The sequence below is a fragment of the Oncorhynchus keta genome, unplaced genomic scaffold (assembly GCF_023373465.1).
Source record: "Oncorhynchus keta strain PuntledgeMale-10-30-2019 unplaced genomic scaffold, Oket_V2 Un_contig_5916_pilon_pilon, whole genome shotgun sequence".
Classification (NCBI taxonomy): Eukaryota; Metazoa; Chordata; class Actinopteri; order Salmoniformes; family Salmonidae; genus Oncorhynchus; species Oncorhynchus keta.
In genome coordinates this window covers 1,198,015-1,220,889 of record NW_026288583.1, presented here as the reverse complement: position 1 = coordinate 1,220,889, position 22,875 = coordinate 1,198,015, and the positions used below count along the sequence as shown (strand labels likewise).

Sequence of the window (22,875 nt, the reverse complement as noted above, 5' to 3'; positions counted from 1 at the left end):
TGAGAGGGCGAGAGAATTGTACAGTGGAACTCAGAGAGAAAGGCACCATTACTGGGTAGATTAGTGTTGGCAGCACTGGGCGGGTCACAGTGACAGAGATGGATGGTTCTCGCCTGGCATCCAGACACCACCCCCCCCTTCATGGGCCAGCATCATTAGGACAAGGGGAGAGAGATGAGGGTGTTGTCTGCCGGCTCCTACCCAGTGAGAGAGCATCCAGGCTGGGAGAGACATACAAACTGGGTGGGAAGGCTAATCAAATCAAGGCTAAGGGTGACAGACAGGTCAATACTGTGAGAGGTGTGAATTTCAGTCAAAACATACACTGCATGATGAAAAGTATGTGGACACCTGCTCGTTGAATATCTCATTCCAAAATCATGGCCATTAATATGGAGTTGGTTCCCCCCTTTTCTTCTATAACAGCCTCCACTCTTCTGGTAAGACTTTCCACTAGATGTTGGAACATTGCTGCGGGGACTTGCTTCCATTCAGCCACAAGAGCATTAGTGAGGTTGGGAACTGATGTTGGGCGATTAGGCTTGGCAAGCAGTCTGCGTTCCAAATCATCCCAAAGGTGTTTGATTGGGTTGACGTCAGGGCTCTGTGCAGGCCAGTCAAGTTCTTCTACACCGATCTTGACAAACTAGTTATTTATAGACCTCGCTTTGTGTGTGAAGGCATTGTCATGCTGAAATAGGAAAGGGCCAACCCAAACTGTTGCCACAAAGTTCGAAGCACAGAATTGTCAAGAATGTCATTGTATATTGTAGAGTTAAGATTTCCCTTCACTGGAACTAAGGGGCTGAGCCCGAACCTTGAAAAACAGCCCCAGACCATTATTCCTCCTCCACCAAACTTTACAGTTGGCACTATGCATTTGGGCAGGTAGCGTTCTCCTGGCATCCGCCAAACCCAGATTAATCCGTGGGACAGCCAGATGGTGAAGTGTGATTCATCATTCTAGAGAACGCGTTTACACTGCTCCAGTTCCAATGGTGGCGAGCTTTAAACCACTCCAGCTGACGCTTGGAATTGAACAGTTGTTGTGCTGATGCGCTTCTGTGAGCTTGTGTGGCCTACCACTTCGCGGCTGAGCTGTTGTTGCTCCTAGACGCTTCCACTTCACAATAACAGCACTTACAGTTGACCGGGGCAGCTCTAGCAGGGCAGACATTTGACAGACAGGTGTTACGTTTAAAGTCACTGAGCTCTTCAGTAAGGCCATTCTTCTGCCAATGTTTGTCTATGGAGATTGCATGGTTGTGTGCTCGATTTTATACACCTGTCAGCAAGGGTGTGGCAGAAATAGCTGAATCCACTCATTTGAAGGGGTGTCCACATACTTTTGTGTATATATATAGTGTATGTTAAACATATTTCACATAACTACAGTATGCACTGTCTGCAGCAGATACTGTATTTACTAGAAATTACATTCAGTGGTTGATAGTCAGCTAGGTCACCTGTGATACAAATCAGTATTTGTCGTCTATCCATGTCTGAGGACGTCAAGAGCTGATGTGGAAAATGGCAACTAGCTTCAAGTAGGTTTCGGTTTTGCTAGAGCATTGTGGAAGAGGATGGGTGTAAGCATCTGTCTCCAAAGATTGCAAGTTCGAATAGAGCGATAGTTGTTTTTGAGATTTTGTTTTAAACCTATCCCAAACCTTAACTCCGAATGGTTTAGGTAAGGGTCAATGCCTAAACTTAACCCTAGCATCAGAAATTCAAAGTTAATGCCTAAATTTAGCTGTAAACACTTTGATATTTGAAGTTTGAGAAACATTGGTGAACGTCTAATTCTGACATGATACTAATTGTGATAGTACCTAAATTAAATAAAAACTATATCTCAAGTATGAATACAGTAAAGTACAAACAATAAAATAAATAAAATAAAACATGTTTTTTAGACAACTGCAAACTTTAGGTGGGCTGATGAGTCGTCATCGGCTTCCACCCTTGCTTGCGGGAACAATGGACGAGCATTAGAGGAAAGTTTGACGATACTTTTTCCATATTACAGTCATCAACGTTTTCACTAACCCCTCAAGTGGCTGTAGGGTATAAATCCTGCACGATGTATACAAACATAACCACGACGAATTCCAACTCACCTGACTTGGCATTGAAAATCACCAGACATAGAATCTCATTAACTCCATCATAACCCTGCATTCGAAGAACAGGAAAATATTATCAATTTCTGCAAGTGCTAAATTTGTCAATTATGCAATTTGTGTGGATGTAACCCATACAGCAAAGTTTATAAGCACCCATGACTCTTGCTGGGAGTGTGTGTGTTAGCAGAGATTGGTAGGCACAGGACTTGATGCTGTAAATGAGTGTGACATGGGAATCAGCAGTTCCATTTCAGCCATGGTGGCCATAGTCACAGTGACTACACACACACGGAAGTCCTGTGCACAGAGCCCACCTTTTGGGAGTGATAAGTGAGTCTGGCAGGAAAGGACAGCAGGGACACAAAGGATTCGGACTGTGTGTTCGCAGGCCAAAGCTAAAGGAAGTTACATTGGCTATAGCATAGTATAAGTGGCAAATATATAGGGCAGAGAATGGGACAGGGAAGTGACAGCAGCGAAGTCCTGTACGGCAATACTTTAATTTAAATGAGGTGGTGGTGAAATGCAAACTTGACGAGGCATTACAGTTGCAATGCTTAACCATCTGAAAGGGCGGCACCGTGAGACCTAAACCGTTGCTGACAGCAGTGCAGGCCCCCAACAGACAGACAGGCTCTTCACATGAAAGAAGTGTGAAAAGGGACAGAGTGAGAAAAATCACAGCGCTGATTACAGAAATAGAGGGTCGGCTTCAATACCCTGATGGCATATCTAGAACCAGGCTACAAGATGCCATGTCAAAAAACCGACTGCCTTGGATGGAGAAATTGTACAATGATTGCTCTGCAGGTACAAAGCGCCAACTCTCAAACACCATACATGGCGCAACAGATTGATGGACGTCTATGACAATGCTGTCATACATCACTGCAACACACCATCACATGTATTTATTTCTATTTAACCGGGCAAGTCAGTTAAGAACAAATTATTATTTACAATGACGGCCGAGGAACTGCCTTGTTCAGGGGCAGAACAACAGATTCTTACCATGTCAGCTCAGGGATTCGATCGAGCAACCTTTCGGTTACTGGCCCAACACTCTAACCACTAGGCTACCTGCCGCCCCAATTGATGAGAAGTGGGACATGAAGTCCCATGAACTGACCACTGAACATGGAGGAGAGGCTCACGGCAGAGAACCTAAAACTGGCATTAATTACCATCGTTGCTGAGTGGGTGGGGATCAACAGTAAGGTGTATGGAACCGCAATACCATTATCTGCATTGTGAACTAACATGATTTAATTAAATCGTTTAAACAAATCAGAAAATTACAGTTGAAATGTTAAGACAATTTTGCATTGGTCATATCTCTAAAAAATGTATTTGGGGTTTCTTGGAGCCTTTGTTCAGGTTTCTTCTGTGCCCCTGCAATTGCAGAACGAGCATGAGGAAGTGTATTGCTGGTGGGTTAAGTTTCTCAAAACCAAGTGAAATCACAAAAAAAAGTATTTGGTGACTAATAACATGCCATTTACAGTGCATTCAGAATGTATTCACACCCCATTATTTTTTTCACATTTTGTTGAGTTACATCCTGAATTTAAAATTGATAAAGTTTTGTGCCACTGTCCTGCACACAATACTCCATAATTTCAAGTTTTTAGATATTTTTTAATTTTTTTTTCTACATTTTGACCCCATTGCTGTCTCAGGCTCTTTTACCAGGTCTAATGTGTTATATTCTCCTACATTAATTTCAAACCCAGATTCAACCACAAAGACCAGGGAGTTTTTCCAATGCCTTGCAAAGAAGTGCACCTATTGGTAGATGGGTAACAATTTTAAAAGCAGACATTGAATATCCCTTTGAGCATGGTAAAGTTATTAATAACACTTTGGATAGTGTAGCAATACACTTAGTCACTACAAAGATACAGGTGTCCTTCCTAATTCAGTTGCCGGAGAGGAAATCGCTCAGGGATTTCACCATGAGGACAACAGTGACTTTAAAAAGGTTAGACTGTCATTAGCAAGAATTAGGGAGGTTTTTAGGATAAAAAGAAACGGAATAAAGCTAAGCACAGGCAAAATCCTAGTTCAGTCTCCTTTCCAACGGATAGAGACACATTCACCTTTCAGCAGGAAAAGAACCTAAAACACAAGGCCAAATATACACTGGAGTTGCTTACCAAGATGACATTGAATGTTCCTGAGTTGCCTGGTTACAGTTTTGACGTAAATCGGCTTGAAAATCTATGGAGACTTGAAAATGGCTTTTTAACAATGATCAACAATCAATTTGACAGAACTTTAAGAATTGTTTCAAGCTTAATGAGCCAATATTGTACAATCAGGTGTACAACGCTCTTAGAGACGTATTCAGAAAGACTCAGAGATGTAAGGTGATTATAACATGTATTAACTCAGTTGCTGTACAAAATACAGATTTTGTAAATATACATAACTCTGCCCCCCCCCCACAGCATTGTCCAAATTGTTTAGTTGGTGTTTTTAATGACAAGAATCCCCCCCAAAATACAATGCATTGCAGAACAAACAATGAAGCTAAAACAGAGAGAGAGCAGTGTGTGTGTTCAATTGGGATTATTTCCATTTATTTCCATTCCCCATGCAAACTCATTATGAGTGAACAATAACTCCTCTCTCCTCCACACCTCCAACAACAGCAACAAATAGGATAAATAAAAGAATTCACAGAATAATCAACAAAATAAAACATTCGAAGATGACAAAAAATGTAAATCCGTATAATAAAATGATAGCAATACCAATGCTAAACATACAGTCTTGGAACTGTAAATGTAATAAATGTAATAATTTGCTAGAGAAACCAGTGGTTACAAAAAGCTGGACAGTAACAGTAATGTTCTGAGGAGATAAGAGAGAGATAGAAGAGGGAGAGAGGGGTAGAAGAGAGAGTGAGGTGAAGAAAGAGGGAGAGTGGAATTGTTGCAGAATCAAGGGGGAAGAGGAGATAAACAGAGAAAAGCAGAGGAAAGTAAATGTGGAAAACAGTTCATCCATTTCTGAACAAAAATATGACACTTCATTCTGCATCACTGCACATTTACAGTACATACAGTAGTGAGGTAACATGAATAAATACAAACTGTTGTTGCCATTTATGTACAGTGAGTGGCTTTGACCATATTTCACTGGGCACAGATGTCAGTTCAACATCAAATTTTGATCTTCAATTGATTGAGTTGTCACCTAATGTGAACTAAATGTGCCAATAATTAACGCCCTTTTGTGGGGGAAAACTCATTCTGATTAGCAAGGCCTGGCTCACCCATTTCTGCGCCCCTGCCCAGTTATGTGAAATCCATAGACGAGGGTCTAATGAATTCATTTCAATTGACCGATTTCCTTATATGAACTGTAACTCAGTAAAATCTTTGAAATTGTTGCATGTTGCGTTTATATTTTTGCATTTTACCTCTGTCTATCCATCGGTTTATACAGTGGTTAAACTGTCTCTCGTGCATTTGGAGCGGATTGCCTGACTGTGCGTGTGTGTGTGTTTGTGTGTATGCATTTGTGTCAAGTTTTGTTGGTGTGTCTTCATGACTCTGCATCCCAAAGGCCCTATTTGTGTACGCCGTAGTGTGATATGTGTGTACACTAAGTGTGTGCATGCGTATGCCCATAAGTGTGTATGTGTCCGTCTGTCTGCCTGTGTGTGTGTGTCTTTATGCGTGTCTGTGTCGTTCCCTCTTTTCTCTGATCAGTGTGTGTAGTGTAGACAGCTGAGCAGTGAACCGACCCAGCCTCCTAGCGTTGAGCCCTTGACCCACAGGAACAGTTCGTACAGGCTGATTTGCCAAAGGGTCAGAGACTCCGACATGGTGATCTGGAGACGCCGTGCCCTCGACTGCGCCTTGCTCCGCTTGTGCCTGACAGGAAACAAGGTGTGATGTAAACTTAGGAACCAGCAACTTATGGGGGAGATGAAGGGGGAGATGAAGAAAGGGGGAGTGAGAGCGAGGGAGAGCGCGAAAGAGAGAGAATTAGAAAGAGAGGGAGGGATGGGACAGAAAGAAAGAGGACAAAATCGAATATGGATGGTGGTGAGATCGCTGGGAGGGGTTGAATGGAGCTGAAGGTTGGGACTACTAGCAACAAATAATAGCAAGATAACTAGTGTAAAACATACTGTGTCCGTAAAACGTATATGGGTTAAGAACATTTGTGAAAGACCACAGTTTTAAAGATATGGCAAATCAAACTAGATGGATGGGAGAGGTTGAAGGGAGAGGAAGGACAGGAGTAAAATCAAACAAAATAGAACTATAGTAAAATAGACTGTCCATAAAATGAAAATAGTATGTATGAACTACAAATAGAGGCCTACGCATTGTTGTCCATTAAAATAACATCAAATTGATCAGAAATACAGTGTAGATATTGTTAATGTACAACGCCGTGTACTACTCCCTTCACAGAACAGCGCAATCTGTCCCTAACCAAAATAGGAGTGGGAGGCCCCGGTGCACAACTGAGCAAGATGCTGGCAAAAGAACACAGACACCGGACAGAGGAACTCTGCCTAGAAGGCCAGCATCCCGGAGTCGCATCTTCACTGTTAATGTTGAGACTGGTGTTTTGTGGGTACTATTTAATGCAGCTGCCAGTCGAGAACTTGAGGCGACTGTTTCTCAAACTAGACACTAATGGACTTGTCCTCTTGCTCAGTTGTGCACCTGGGCCTCACACTCCTCTATCTATTCTGGTTCGAGCCAGTTTGCACTGTTCTGTGAAGGGAGTAGTACACAGCGTTGTACGAGATCTTCAGTTTCTTGGCAATTTCTCGCATGGAATAGCCTTCATTTCTCAGAACAAGAATAGATTGACGAATTTCAGAAGAAAGCACTTTGTTTCTAGCCATTTTGAGCCTGTAATCACACAGTTGAAGTCGGAGGTTTACATACACTTAGGTTGGAGTCATTAAAACACGTTTTTCAACCACTCCACAAATTTCTTGTTAACAAACTAGTTTTAGCAAGTAGGTTAGGACATCTACTTTGTGCATGATACAAGTAATTTTTCCAACAATTTTTAACAGACAGATTACTTCACTGTATCACAATTCCAGTGGGTCAGAAGTTTAAATGCACAAAGTTTACTGTGTCTTTAAACAGCTTGGAGAATTCCAGAAACTAAAAAAATGGCGTTAGAAGTTTCTGATACGCTAATTGACATCATTTGAGTCAATTGGAGGTGTACCTGTGGATGTATTTCAAGGCCTACCTTCAAACTCAGTGCCTCTTTGCTTGACATGGGAAAATCAAAATAAATCAAGCCAAGACCTCCACAAGTCTGGTACATCCTGAAGGTACCACGTTCATCTGTACAAACAATAGTACGCAAGTATAAACACCATGGGACCACGCAGCCGTCATACCGCTCAGGAAGGAGACGCGTTCTGTCTCCTAGAGATGAAAGTACTTTGATGCGTAAAGTGCAAATCAATCCCAGAACAACAGCAAAGGACCTTGTGAAGATGCTGGAGGAAACAGGTACAAAAGTATCCATATCCACAGTAAAATTAGTCTCATATTGACATAACCTGAAAGGAAGGAAGAAGCCACTGCTCCAAAGACTTACGGTTTGCAACTGCACATGGGGACAAAGGTCGTACTTTTTTGGAGAAGTGTCCTCTGGTCTGATGAAACAAAAATAGAACTGTTTGGCCATAATGACCATCATTATGTTTGGAGGAACACCATCCCAACCGTGAAGTACAGGATTGGCAGTATCATGTTGTGGGGGTGCTTTGCTGCAGGATGGACTGGTGCACTTCACAAAATAGATGGCATCATGAGGATCGAAAATGATGTGGATATATTGAAACAACTTCTCAAGACATCAGTCAGAAACTTAAAGCTTGGTCGCAAATGGACAATGACCCCAAGCATACTTCCAAAGTTATGGCTTAAGGACAACCAAATCAAGGTATACGAGTGGCCATCACAAAGCCCTGACCTCAATCCTATAGTAAAAGCGTTCGCGAGCAAGGATGCCTACAAACCTGACTCGGTTACACCAGCTCTGTCAGGAGGAATGGGCCAAAATGCCCCAAACTTATTGTGGGAAGCTTGTGGAAGGCTACCTGAAATGTTTGACCCAAGTGAAACAATTGAAAGGCAATGCTACCAAATACTAATTGAATGTATGTAAAATTATGACCCACTGGGAATGTGATGAAAGAAATAAAAGCTTAAATAAATCTTTCTCTACTAGTATTCTGCCATTTCACATTTTTAAAATAAAGTGGTGATCCTAACTGACCTAAGACAGGGAATTTTACTAGGATTAAATGTCAGGAATTGTGAAAAACTGAGTTTAAATGTAGTTGGCTGAGGTATATGTAAACTTCCGACTTCAATTGTGTATTTGAAAAATATATATATATGGGGGATTGGAAGTGATGCAGACAATTACAATGATGGAATCTACAATGTATCTGCAATATTAAAGCTGATCTACCCCCTAAAAAAGAAAAGAAGAAATATGATGAGACAGCGCAGTAACAGTGGAATACTGGGACTCACCAGGAATCCCAGTGTTGCGTTAGTCACTGCATAACACCATGGTGAGATTGTAACATGACTGACTACTGAATGTTTTAGAAGGATCATCCTCCACCACACTGTAGTGTTGTCACAGCACAGACTGGGGAGACATCGACTTTGCTGTACCAGACAGCTCTCTCTGGTGTGTGCGGCCTGCCCTGTGGTAGGACAATGTGTTCTCCTTGAGGAAAGATTTGAAGGGACATCGTGTCTAAGCCATCATTCCTCCTCTCCCAACAAATTACACAGCACAGGAAAAGCCATCGCAAAGTCTCTCTCTTGGTAGATTCGTTTTCTTTCAAATACTTTGAGCGTCCGATTGAATCTGCCTGGAGGGCCAGAGCAAATGGGCAGTTTGCACTTTCGCCACTATTTTTGAGCCAGGCAAGCTCAATTAAGCCCAATATTCTCCACCTAATTCCCTGTAGATCTGCATTTTGTGTTCTACTACTGCTTAGATTTAATAGAGAGCTGCTGGAGCAAAACACTGAATTTCACATCTCACTGCCTCCCCCTCTTCTCCATTGCACCTCTCTTTTCCTCATCTATCCTCCCTTCTCTCCTCCTTTTTTCCACTCTCCTTGCTCCTCCTTTCCACCCTTCTCATACTTCATCTCCTCCACCCCTCTCATCCCCTTTTTTTCCCCCCGGAGGCATCCAGCACCCTCCCCTCCTCTGTCCTAATGATTTTTCTCAGAGACAATCATGGAGTTGTTCATTACAATGGTAAGACTGAATCAATATGGCCACTGCTGACTGCCACTGAAAGTACAATATAATCACAGCATTCAGCCAGCCAATTACACACACAGACATTCAGAGAGGAGCTGTGAGGGAGGAAGGAAGAGAGTGAAGAGGGGGAAGGACCGCAAGTAAGAAATGTTTACATTTTCCTAAAGCTTAAATAATGATTACTGAAACTGATGTGATACAAATGTGTGTGTCAAAGCATGTGTCTGTGTTGCTTGTCTAAGGGGATGCACATAGATTAGTGGTGCGTGTGGTGGACAGAGCAGCAGGACTGTCACAGAGTGACTGGAACCCTCTGGTCTGCAGGATTAGGGCTAGGGGTTAGAGGTCAGGGTATCCCTGGCTACATCCCTGGTGCAGCATCGGGACATGGAGGAGAAGCAGGCTCTGGTCTGCAGGAATAGGGTTAGGGGTTAGAGGTCAGGGTCTACCTGGCTAGAGCCCTGGTACAGCATCGGGACATGTTGATGAAGGAGGAGGAGGCGGCTCTGGTCTGCAGAGTGGTCTCAATGCCTCTGAGAAGATCGTTGGTCTTCAGTAGCAGCAGCATCTGACGGGGCACGCGGTTCAGCAGGTCACTGATCTGGGGGAGGTAGAGAGCTGCGTTCGACCTGATCTCCACGTCCTGAGAGAGAGACGCAAAGACGCACACAGACATGAGAAATAACAGAAAATCAAATTAACAATATTCAAGGCACATAAATTCTTGTTAAAAACAACAGATTGATAATTTGTCAGACATTGATCAGGAGATGCAATTGAAGAGGTAGAACAACCCAGACAAGAAGACCACGTTAGTGACAACTCACTTGAGTGGGTTGAGTCACTGACGTGATCTTCCTGTCTGGGTTGGTGCCCCCCCTTGGGTTGTCTCGTGACGGAGATCTTTGTGGGCTATACTCGGCCTTGTCTCAGGATGGTAAATTGGTGGTTGAAGATATTCCTCTAGTGGTGTGGGGGCTGTCCTTTGGCAAAGTGGGTGGGGTTATATCCTTCCTGTCTGGCCCTGTCCGGGGGTATCATCGTATTGGGGCCACAGTTTCTCCTGACCCCTCCTCTCTCAGCCTCCAGTATTTATGCTGCAGTAGTTTGTGTCAGGGGGCTAGGGTTAGTCTGTTATATCTGGAGTATTTCTCCTGTCCTATCCGGTGTCGTGTGAATTTAAGTATGCCCTCTCTAATTCTCTCTCTCTCTCTCTCTCTCAGAGGACCTAGGACCATGCCTCAAGACTACCAGGCTTGATGACTCCTTGCTGTCCCCAGTCCACCTGGCCGTTCTGCTGCTCCAGTTTCAACTGTTCTGCCTGTGATTATTATTATTTGTTCTGTTATAATCTCCACCCGGCACAGATGGAAGAGGACTGGACACCCCTCATAGCCTGGTTCCTCAAAAGGTTTCTTCCTAGGTTTTGGCCTTTCTAGGGAGTTTTGCCTAGCCACCGTGCTTCTACACCTGCATTGCTTGCTGTTTGGGGTTTTAGGCTGGGTTTCTGTACAGGACTTTGAGATATCTGCTGATGTAAGAAGGGCTATATAAAAACATTTGATTTGATTTGAACAAGATGTCTCTCTCTCTAAAGTGTGAAGTCAGCTATGATTCCTTGGTCCAGCCTCTCTGTCTCTCAGAGTCAGTCAGTATGAGCAGTCAGTCAGCGTGCATCCCAGAGGATGTGTGTTTGTTGACAGAGCTTAGAGAGATAACAGACGGACCGGCTGGTTGGAGTCTTTCTGCTGACTCATTTAATACAGTCTTCCCGTCTCTGTAACAGCAACACAGATACACCGTTCACACCGCTAGAAATGCTATTGACTTACTTCTAAAAACCTTTTTACCCAAAGTTTGCTAAGAGTCGGTAGCAAGCTGATTAGTTGGCTGTTAAAACCAGTAAAGGGTGCTCTCTTTGGCTTCCCTCCAGGTCGAAGGAGAGGGATGGAGGGAGAGGGATAGTGTTAAAGGAAAGGAAGGGTAGACAGAGTGTCTGATCTGTAGACTGTTTCATTCCAGGATCAAAGCAGCCAGTCTGGTCATCAGTAGTTCAGTATGCCAGACAGAAGTAGAGAACATTTAGTCTGAACCAGCTACACTTATCTCACCTTTTAAGGGGGAAAAAAGAACTGAATATACCTGACAAAATATTTAGACTGTAGTGTTTGTGCATACAATGCGATTTCTCGGCAAACAAATGAACCCTTTCACATGTACCATCACACGGGTGTGATCGTTCTACAGTGGTCCCTGAAGCCTAGGATCACACCAGTGTGTTTAGAACACTCATTTGGAATGCTCATTTAGAACGGCAGTTTCGAATGACGCAACAATCAGCGTTTGAGCTGGCCACACTTTTTTCAGAAACTATTTACACAAACACAGTCCTTACAAAGTTATGTCTAGAATGTCAGCAGTTTATTTTTGGATGCATTATTCAGATATTCACAGAAGTAAATATAGCATAGCACAATCATCCTAACCAGAAAAATGTAGGCTACATTTTTTCCTAGCGCTGAGGAAAGATTGAACCAACACAAGCAGTCATATTTTCTAACTCTCGGCTGACATAAACTACAATATGAATTAGCTAATAGCAATTACTATATATAATTAATCACATCACGGGTGAGCTCACCATTGATCGAAATGACTAGGTAAAACACTTTATAGAAATCAAAAGTAATCCGACGATTAGTTTCAGCGCGCAGCCATGCATTTTTTCCTCACAGAAACCGAAGATAATAAGAGAAGATGAGATGAGTTTGGTCTGTTTGTAGTATGCATGTTGAAGGGGTGTGCCATCTACCATCGTTCACATCCCACCATTAATTTCCGGAAGTCCTCAAAAAATTTGTGAACTCTTACTCACCTCATTTTGTTATAACATCTTTGGTCAAACAGACGTGAATCGCAGAATGCATTGTATGGCAACAAACATGGCTACACAGCTGGAATTAGCTTAGCTCATCATAATCAGTACAACCTTCAAAAAAGTATTTTACACACATAATATGTGCCCATTACAATCTGTGCAAGAATCGGAATGCATGAGTTGTCACCTAGAATTGAAACCGTGAATAAAATCGTAAATACACAAATAATTACCACACAAAACATTTTCTGATAGTGATTTATTGATACAAGTGGCGCGTGGCGGCAGTCAACCACGTAACCTCCCACTCTGCGCCATTCAGTTTTTAAATTTTTTAAAATTATTTTTTATTTCACCTTTATTTAACCAGGTAGGCTAGTTGAGAACAAGTTCTCATTTGCAACTGCGACCTGGCCAAGATAAAGCATAGCAGTGTGAACAGACAACACAGAGTTACACATGGAGTAAACAATTAACAAGTCAATAACACAGTAGAAAAAAGGGGAGTCTATATACAATGTGTGCAAAAGGCATGAGGAGGTAGGCGAATAATTACAATTTTGCAGATTAACACTGGAGTGATAAATGATCAGATGGTCATGTACAGGTAGAGAGAGATATTGGTGTGCAAAAGAGCAGAAAAGTAAATAAATAAAAACAGTGTGGGGATGAGGTAGGTGAAAATGGGTGGGCTATTTACCAATAGACTATGTACAGCTGCAGCGATCGGTTAGCTGCTCAGATAGCTGATGTTTGAAGTTGGTGAGGGACATAAGTCTCCAACTTCAGCGATTTTTGCAATCCGTTCCAGTCACAGGCAGCAGAGTACTGGAACGAAAGGCGGCCAAATTAGGTGTTGGCTTTAGGGATGATCAGTGAGATACACCTGCTGGAGCGCGTGCTACGGATGGGTGTTGCCATCGTGACCAGTGAACTGAGATAAGGCGGAGCTTTACCTAGCATGGACTTGTAGATGACCTGGAGCCAGTGGGTCTGGCGACGAATATGTAGCGATGGCCAGCCGACTAGAGCATACAAGTCGCAGTGGTGGGTGGTATAAGGTGCTTTAGTGACAAAACGGATGGCACTGTGATAAACTGCATCCAGTTTGCTGAGTAGTGTTGGAAGCAATTTTGTAGATGACATCGCCAAAGTCAAGGATCGGTAGGATAGTCAGTTTTACTAGGGTAAGCTTGGCGGCGTGAGTGAAGGAGGCTTTGTTGCGGAATAGAAAGCCGACTCTTGATTTGATTTTCGATTGGAGATGTTTGATATGAGTCTGGAAGGAGAGTTTGCAGTCTAGCCAGACACCTAGGTACTTATAGATGTCCACATATTCAAGGTCGGAACCAACCAGGGTGGTGATGCTAGTCGGGCATGCGGGTGCAGGCAGCGATCGGTTGAAAAGCATGCATTTGGTTTTACTAGCGTTTAAGAGCAGTTGGAGGCCACAGAAGGAGTGTTGTATGGCATTGAAGCTCGTTTGGAGGTTAGATAGCACAGTGTCCAATGACAGGCCGAAACTATATAGAATGGTGTCGTCTGCGTAGAGGTGGATCAGGGAATCGCCCGCAGCAAGAGCAACATCATTGATATATACAGAGAAAAGAGTCGGCCCGAGAATTGAACCCTGTGGCACCCCCATAGAGACTGCCAGAGGACCGGACAGCATGCCCTCCGATTTGACACACACAGTGTTGTTGTTTATGTATGTAGCTAGTGAGCTAAGCTGTAGCATTAACAATGTCTTTCAAAAAAAATTCTGACAATGAGTCTGAGTATGAAAGTCAGGAATCAGATTCTGACAGTGATAGTGAGGAGCTGCCCCTCAACCTTGTAGCCATTGAGAACCCTGAATCTGAATTTCCCTTGCCAACTGAGGAAGTACCAGGTCCCTTTGAAGATGCTGGTGGTGATGGAGGCAGACCGACAGTGGATGAAGTACAGGAGTTCTGTGGTAGCTGGAAGGCCACCAGTCATTTCACCCCACCTGGCCCTGCTGTCTGCTTTGACGAGTCCCAGTCTGGAGTGCAACGCCCCTTGCCATTTCCAACTGAGGCAGAGTGCTTCAAGTTGTTTCTGACAGAGGAGCTGGTGGGAGAGATAGTTGAGGAGACCAATCGCTATGCCTTAGAGCTACAGGGGAAGAGAGAGCCAGGAGTGAGGGGGAAACTCGCTAAACCACAATTAGTGAAATGTATACCTTCCTGGTGACAGTCCTTCTCATGGGAATAGTAAAGAAGAACTCCCTAAGAGAATACTGGAGCACAGATCCTATGTTTGCAACTCCCTTCTTTGCCTCCCTCTTTTCCCAAGATCGCTTCCTAGTTCTGCTGCGATGCCTGCATTTGGTCAACAATGCTATTGCCATCCTAAGTGACCCGTTATACAAAATAAGAAATGTTCTTATCAGCCTGACATCAGCATTTGGTCGGGTCTTTGTGCCATACAAGGACCTATGCATTGATGAGTCCCTGATGTTATGGAAAGGTAGGCTGGCGTTCTGTCAATATATTCCCTCCAAAAGGCACAGGTTTGGAGTCAAGTTCTTTGTCATGTGCGACGTGAAGACAGGATTTGTCCAGGATATTATAGTTTCCACAGGGTCCACCACTGACATCAAACATTATGAGGGGCTTGGGGTGTCAGGGTCTGTGGTGATGACCATGCTGGCTCCTCATCTCGGCAAGGGACACACTTTGTACGTGGACAATTGGTACAGCAGTCTCACACTCTTCCAGCATCTGCTCTCCAACAGCACAGGGGCCTGTGGCACAGTCAGGTCGAACCGGAAGGGGATGCCGGCATTCGGATGCGGGAAGATGCAGAGAGGGGAGGTGGAATTCCAGGAGAACGGTCAACAGCTGGCAGTAAAGTGGCATGACAAGCGAGACGTCCATGTCCTCTCCACTGTCCATACAGCAACCATGTCGGCCACAGGGAAGGTGGACCACCTGACCGGAGAGAGAAAAATCAAACAAGATTGTGTGCTTGATTATAACCTAAAAATGGGGGCCGTGGATAAGGCAGACATGATAAACAGCTTTGTGGAATGCACACGGAAAACGAACAGGTGGTATAAGAAGATTTTTCCATCTGATCGACACTGCTGTCCTCAACGGCAGCATAGTTCACCGCCAACTAACAGGTGAGATGATTACTGAACAAGGTATTTTTGTAATTGGATGTACAGTTCACATACAAATCCATTATGCAATTATAGTGACAATATCTCACCCACCTACCCACTGCCTCATCATCCTCTAACTTTCCTCATCCTCCCCACTCCCTCATAGGTAAAGTAATTACCTACCAAAAATACAGAGAGAACCTCATGAGAGAGCTGCTGGAGGAGCACCACACCCCTCGGCGCCCATCCACTGGGGGTCGTCGTCCTGCTGTAGACAATCCCCTACGCCTCACTGCACGACATTTTCCCTGCAAAGTCCCTCAAAATGCTTCTCAAGGTAGTCGCACACGGAGGCATTGCAAAGTCTGCCTGTCTGGCGCCAGGAGAAGTAAAGCAGAGGAAGATGACAAAATACGTGTCTAGCTTGTGATACACCTCTATGTATTTCACCATGCTTTGAGGAGTATCACATGCTCAAGCATTATTGAGCACATCTGCAGCAATAGGTGACTGACTGACCTGACATGTGACTTGACCGGTGACCAGCCATGATACTATGCCTTAGAGATGGGGGTGGAAATGCAGTTGTTGTTCAGTCACTGCATGGATATTAAATATGGGTTATGCATATTCAGTTTTTTGTCCTCTAGTAAAACAAGTTGTTGAACCAACTACCAGTACTGCAATAAAATAGATGAATATTACATATTGGCATATGTGTTTTCTTGCTGTGTTTTCATCCAGTACAACTGTTAAGGAGTGTACGTTAGCATACAAAAGCTGTCCTCATTCTTCAGCTCCAAAGATGTCCAGCTCCAGTTATGATATTGGCAAATAATGTTTCTGAAAGTACAGAATAAAGAGGAATTATTCATTAGAATACAATATAAGGATATAGCAATAAAACAATACTACAAAGAAGTAACATAATAAACACTGGTATAAAAAAATAGTTTATTGCATTGACAAAATCACAGATTTGAGTTATAACAGTAAGAAACTAACTTTTGAGCTCCACAAGGGGGCAAGGCAGGACAGAACAGAGCTATGCTGAATAGACCAAATAAACAAACCATGGTCATATTTTTTATTTATTTAACTAGGCAAGTAATTTAAGAACAAATTATTATTTACAATAATGGCCTACACCGGCCAAACTCGGACAACGCTGGGCCAATTGTGCGCTGCACACAGCCAGTTGTGATACAGCCTGGATTTGAACCAGAGTGTCTGTAGTGCCATAGACCGCTGCGCCACTTGGGAGTCATAAGGCCAGGGTAGCTTCAAAATACAACACAAGCTAATAGTTTTCTGACGCAACTAACATTGTTTTACAGAGCTAATAGAATAATGTAGCTAGGTAAGCATGATTGACAATAACACCATAAAGGTTATAAAATGTGTAACGTTACCTCACGTGTCCGCAGTTATAAAGAATATATTATGATCTACAGCTACAGCAGAAACGGCATACGGAAACTATTATTATAACTATTATAACGTAATAAGGCACTTACTTTGATGGAAACGCAGCCTGGATTTGAACCAGGGAGTCTGTAGTGACGCCTCTAGTACGGATGTGCTGTGCCTTTGACCGCTGCACCACTTGAGAGTCATATGGCCATGGTAGCTTCAAAATGCAACACAAGATAATACTTCTCTGATGCATTTAGCATTGTTTTACAGAGCTAATAGAAGAATGTGGCTACATAAGCACGATTGACTATAACACCATAAAGGTTATAAAATGAGTAACGTTACCTCACGTGTCCGCTGTGATAAAGAATATACACAAATATATTATGCTCCATACATACAGTATGCTACAATAGAAATGTGGAATAGAAAATGTGAACACGTGTGCAGATCCTGTTCTGACGGGAGATGAGCAAATGTCTGCAGACGTGAACTGCACAAACAATTGGGAAGTGCTTGGGGAATTTTGTCCGTGTCAGAAATGTCACAAAAATGTAATTATCCGCAAAAGTAAAAATGACTATTTTTATGTGAATGAGGCGGGACACACCTAAATTCAAACTGTTTTTAGAAAATAAAAACTTGTTTGAAAATCATTTGAAATTGAAGTTAAAACAACCTATAAACATAAACAGGCTGTGTGCTTTAGTTTGAGGGCAGCGCGGATAAAATGTACTGTTACGTATCAATCACATTCTGGAATGGAGAGAACAATTCTAACATCACGTGCATAAAAAAACTCACGCTGGGGCGACCGTTAGAGATATTTGGAACTCACGCATGAAAGGGTTAACAGACTTTCAGAATGCTTATAGAGAGGGGCACTCAACATGTACTGCACTTACACATAGGACTGATGATTGGTTTAAAGAAATTGAAACAAAGATGATTGTGGGAACTGTCCTGTTAGATTTCAGTGCAGCCTTAGATTCTATTGATCATAACACACGTTTTTTTTCAACAACAGGTTATGGCTTTTCAACCTCTGCCATATTGTGGACTCATAGCTATCTATCTAATATAACAGAGGGGGTTTTCTTTAATGGAGGCTTCTCTAATGTCAAACGTGGTGTACCGCAGGGTAGCTCTACTGGTCCTCTACTCTTTTCTGTTTTTACCAATGACCTGCCACTGGCAATCAACAAAGCATGTGTGTCTATGTATGCTGATGATTCTAGCCAATATGCATCAGCAACCACAGCTAGTGAAATAACTGCAACCCTAAACAGAGAGTTGTAGTCATTTTTATAATAGGTGGTTAGTAATTAACTAGTTCTGAACATCTCCAAAACTAAGAGCATTGTATTTGGTACAAGTTGTAGACCTCAGCTAAATTTGATAATGTATAATGTGGCTGTTGAGCAAGTTGAGGGCACTAAATTACTTGGTGTTACCTTGGATTGAAAACTGTCATAGTTAAAACATATTGATTCAATGGTTGTAAAGAGTATCTGTAAAAAAAAGAGATGCTCTGCTTTTTTGACACAACACTCAACAAAGTAAGTCCTGCAGGTTCTAGTTTTATATTATCTTAATTATTGCCTAGTCATATGGGCAGGTGCTGCAAATATGGACCTAGAAAAACTATAGCTGGCCCAGAACAGAGGCATGTCTCGTTCTTCACTGTAATCGGAGGGCTAATATTCAGTCTCTGGACAATAAAGTAGACAAGCTCAGGGCGAGGATCTCCTTCAAGAAAGACATCAGGGACTGTAACATACTCTGTTTCATGGAATCATGGCTCTCTCGGGATATACCGTCCCGTCCATCCAAGAGATCCACAGACTATGAAATCGGCATCGTACTGCACACTACCCTATCCCATCTGGACAAGAGGAATATCTACAGTGCCTTCGGAAAGTATTCAAACCCCTTTTCCCACAGTTAAATTACAGCCTTATTCTAAAATGGATTTAAATGTTTTTCCCCCTCATCAATCTACACACAATAACCCATGACAAAGCAAAAACAAGTTTATAGATATTTTTAATACATTTGCAAAGATTAAGAAATTAAATAGCACATTTACATAAGTATTCAGACACTTTACTCAGTACTTTGATGAAGCAACTTTGGCAGCGATTACAGCCTCGAGTCTTCTTGGGTATGATGCTACAAGCTTGGCACATCCGTATTTGGGGAGTTTATCCCATTCTTCTCTGCAGATCTGGCCATCTAGGCTTATCGCCTAAAACACTCAAACTTTTACAGATGCACAATCGAGAGCATCCTGTCAGGCGAGAGTATCACCGCCTGGTATTGCAACTGCTCCACCCACAACTGCAAGGCTCTCCAGAGGGTGGTGAGGTCTGCAAACTACCTGCCTTCCAGGACGCCTACAGCACCCGATATCACAGGAAGGCCAAAAAGATCATAAAGGACAACAACCATCTGCCTGTTCACTCCACTATCATCCAAAAGGCGAGGTCAGTACAGGTGCATCAAAGCTGGGACCGAGAGGTTGAAAAACAGCTTCTACCACAAGGCCATCAAACTGTTAAACAGCCATCACTAACAGAGTGGTTGCGTCAACATACTGACTCAACTCTCTGGCCACTAATACATTTAATAAATGTATCACTCGTCAATTTAAATAACGGCACTTTAATAACGTTTACATATCCTACATTACTCATTGCATATGTATTTACTGTTTTTTATACCTACTGCATCTTGCCTATGCCACACGGCCATCGCCCATCCATATATTTATATGTACACATTTTTATTCATCCCTTTACATTTGTGTGTATAAGGTAGTTGTTGTGAATTTGTTGGATTACTTTTGAGATATTACTGCACGGTCAGACCTAGAAGCAAAAGCATTTTGCTACACTCGCATTAACATCTGCTAACCATGCGTATGTGACCAATAACATTTGATTTGAGATCTTCTCAAGCTCTGTCAGGTTGGATGGGGTGCGAGGCTGCACGGCTATATACGGCTCTCCAGAGATGTTCGATTGTGTTCAAGTCCGGGCTTTGGCTGGACCACTTAAAGACATTCAGAGACTTGTCCCAAAGCCACTCCAGCGTCGTCTTGGCTGTGTGTTTAGGGTTGTCATCCTGTTGGAAGGTGAATCTTCAACCCCAGTCCAGAGACTCCAGAGAGCAGGATTTCAAAGATCTCTGTACTTTGCTCTGTTCATCTTTCCCTCCAGACATGACGCTTGGCATTCAGGCCAAAGAGTTTAATCTTGGTTTCATCAGAACAGATAATCTTGTTTCTCATGATCTGAGAGTCCTTTAGGTGCCTTTTGACAAACTCCAAGCAGGCTGTTATGTGCCTTTTACAGAGGAGTGGCTTCCGTCTGGCCACTCTGCCATAAAGGCCTAGTTGGTGGAGTGCTGCATAGATGGTGGTCCTTCTGGAAGGTTCTCCCATCTTCACAGAGGAATTCTGGAGCTGTCAGTAACCATTGGGTTCTTGGTCACCTCCCTGACCAAGGCCCTTCTCCCCCCGATTACTCAGTTTGGCCAGGTGGCCAGCTCTAGGAAGAGTCTTGGTGGTTCAAAACGTTTTCCATTTAAGAATGATGACCAGTGTACTTGGGGACCTTCAATGCTGCAGAAGGTTTTTGGTCCCTTTCCCAGAGCTGTGCCTTGACACAATCCTTTCTCGGAGCTCTGCAGACAATTCCTTTGACCTGATGGCTAGGTTTTGTGTGTATGTACTGACATGTAGGCCATGTGACATTTTAAATTGATGTAGTTCTGTCCTTGAGCTGTTGTTGTTTATTAATGTTCAGAATTATTTAATGGTTCATGTTTTGTGTGGACCCCAGGAAAAGTATCTGCTTCTATCACAACAGCTATTAGCGATGCTAATAAAATACCAAATACCTCTACCCTTTCATCCTTTTCCCTATGCCTTCATCCTTTTCCCTATGCCTTCATCCTTTTCCCTTCATCCTTTTCCCTATCCCTTCATCCTTTTCCCTATGCCTTCATCCTTTTCCCTATGCCTTCATCCTTTTCCCTATCCCTTCATCCTTTTCCCTATCCCTTCCTCCTTATCCCTTCATCCTTATCCCCATCCCTTCATCCTTATCCCTATCCCTTCATCCTTATCCCTATCCCTTCCATCCTTATCCCTATGCCTATCCCCCCTGTTAGAAGAGCAACTCTGATCCTGCTACTGTAAGACATACCTGCGACAGTAAATCAGTCATCTTTAAGTGATACAGTATTTTGATATTTCAAAAAAGAGAAACAAAGAGGAAGAAATGGGCAGAGAGAGCTGAGACAGAGAGAGCATACTGTACCTACAAACCAAACAAACAACTGTTTTTCTCCTCAACATGGGCTACACACAAGACATACAGTGAGAATTCAAAACATGAAGAACACCTTCTCTTTCCATGACAAACACTGACCAGGTAAATCCAGGTGAAAGCTCTGATCCCTTATTGATGTCACTTGTTAAATCCACTTCAAATCAGTGTAAATGAAGGTGAGGAGACAGGTGTTAGAAGGATTTTTAAGCCTTGAGACAATTGTGTATGTGTGCCATTCAGCAGGTGAATAGGCAAGCCCAGAAATGTAAGTGCCTTTGAATGGGGTCTGGCCAGGCGAACCAGTTTGTGTGAAGAACTGCAACACTGCTGGGTTTTTCACGCTCAATAGTACCCGTGTGTATCTTTTCACTCTGGCATTTAGGTTAGTACTGTGGAGTAACTACAATGTTGTTGATCCTTCCTCTGTTCTCCTATCACAGCCATTAAACAATGTAACTGTTTTAAAGTCACCATTGGCCTCAAGGGGAAATGGGCGGGTTCCTTCCTCTCCAGCAACTGAGTTAGGAAGGACGCCTGTATCTTTGTAGTGACTGGTTGTATTGATACACCATCCATAACATGTAATTAATAACTTTAATAACAAAGGGGTTGAATACTTAGAGTTATTTCAGCTTTAACATTTTTGGAAAAATGTCAAAAAACATAATTCCACTATGAAATGGGGTATTGTGTGCAGCACAGTTACAAAAAAAAATCCAAATTTAATCAATTTTAAATTCAGCCTATAACAAATAAATGTGGAAAAATTCATGGGGTGTGAAAACTTTCTGAAGGCACTGTAAATGGCATGTTACAGTCACCAGACACATTTTTTTTGCAATTACACTTGGTTTTGAAAATCTAACCACACCAGCAATAGACTTCCTCATGCTCTTTCTGAAGTTGCAGGGGCAAAAGAAAAACCTGAACAATAGTTCCAAGAACACCCAAATACATCATTTTTAGAGATGTGACAACAGAGTCCATGCAACGTATGTGACTTGTTAAAGCAAATTTGCACTCCTGAAATGATTTCGCTGTGCCATAACAAAGGGGTTGAATACTTATTGACTGAAGACATTTCAGCTTTTCATATATATATATTTTTTTTTACAGAATTAATTTGAATAATAATAAAATAAAAAACAATTGAAAACATAAGTGACAAAATCTCAAAGAAAATGTGGGCTGTAACAACAAAATGTGGAAAAAGTCGAGGGGTGCGAATACTTTCTGAAGGCACTGTGCATTTGTCAGGAAATTGCAGCACTGTAAAACAAGTATTTATTGTTTTCCTTTCAGACACTGTACCATCCTCCTTTTTCATCTTTCATTCCCCCACTTAGGGTTCTGGTCAAAAGTGTACTACGAGGGAATATATAGGGTGGCATTGAGGCCATTTTCCCTCCTCTTCAACAACCTGCCATGCTAATAGCCATCCATCAACTATATGACTTAGAGAGGGAGAGCCTGGGAAACATGTCAAACCGGCGTTTATTTGACTTTGTTTATCCCCATAAGCCCCTTAAAAGGAGGAGGAAATGAGGAGGGGTGGAAGGCTTAAGGGCCTAAATTAAGTGGCTTCAATTCCTACTGCTACTGTGCTGGTGTGTGCGGGACTCACATAGGTTCCAGAAACAACTGCAGAATAGTCCAGATTATATAAATGCACACACATTTTAATGGAAGGAAA

General features: G+C 42.6%; 1 protein-coding gene across 2 annotated transcripts in view; it reads right to left on the bottom strand.

Moving 5' to 3' along the window:
• Positions 1 to 4,680: 4,680 nt before the first annotated feature.
• adck1 (aarF domain containing kinase 1) overlaps positions 4,681 to 22,875 on the bottom strand; it is a 177,181-nt gene continuing 158,986 nt past the window's right edge. For both annotated transcript variants that reach the window (XM_035743432.2, XM_052510633.1), the window contains 2 exons: positions 9,871 to 10,064; positions 4,681 to 6,010 (listed from right to left, as the gene is read on the bottom strand). In XM_035743432.2, the coding sequence (XP_035599325.1) occupies positions 5,842 to 6,010; positions 9,871 to 10,064 (363 nt within the window). In that variant the 3' untranslated portion in view covers positions 4,681 to 5,841. The remainder of the gene's footprint in view (positions 6,011 to 9,870; positions 10,065 to 22,875) is intronic.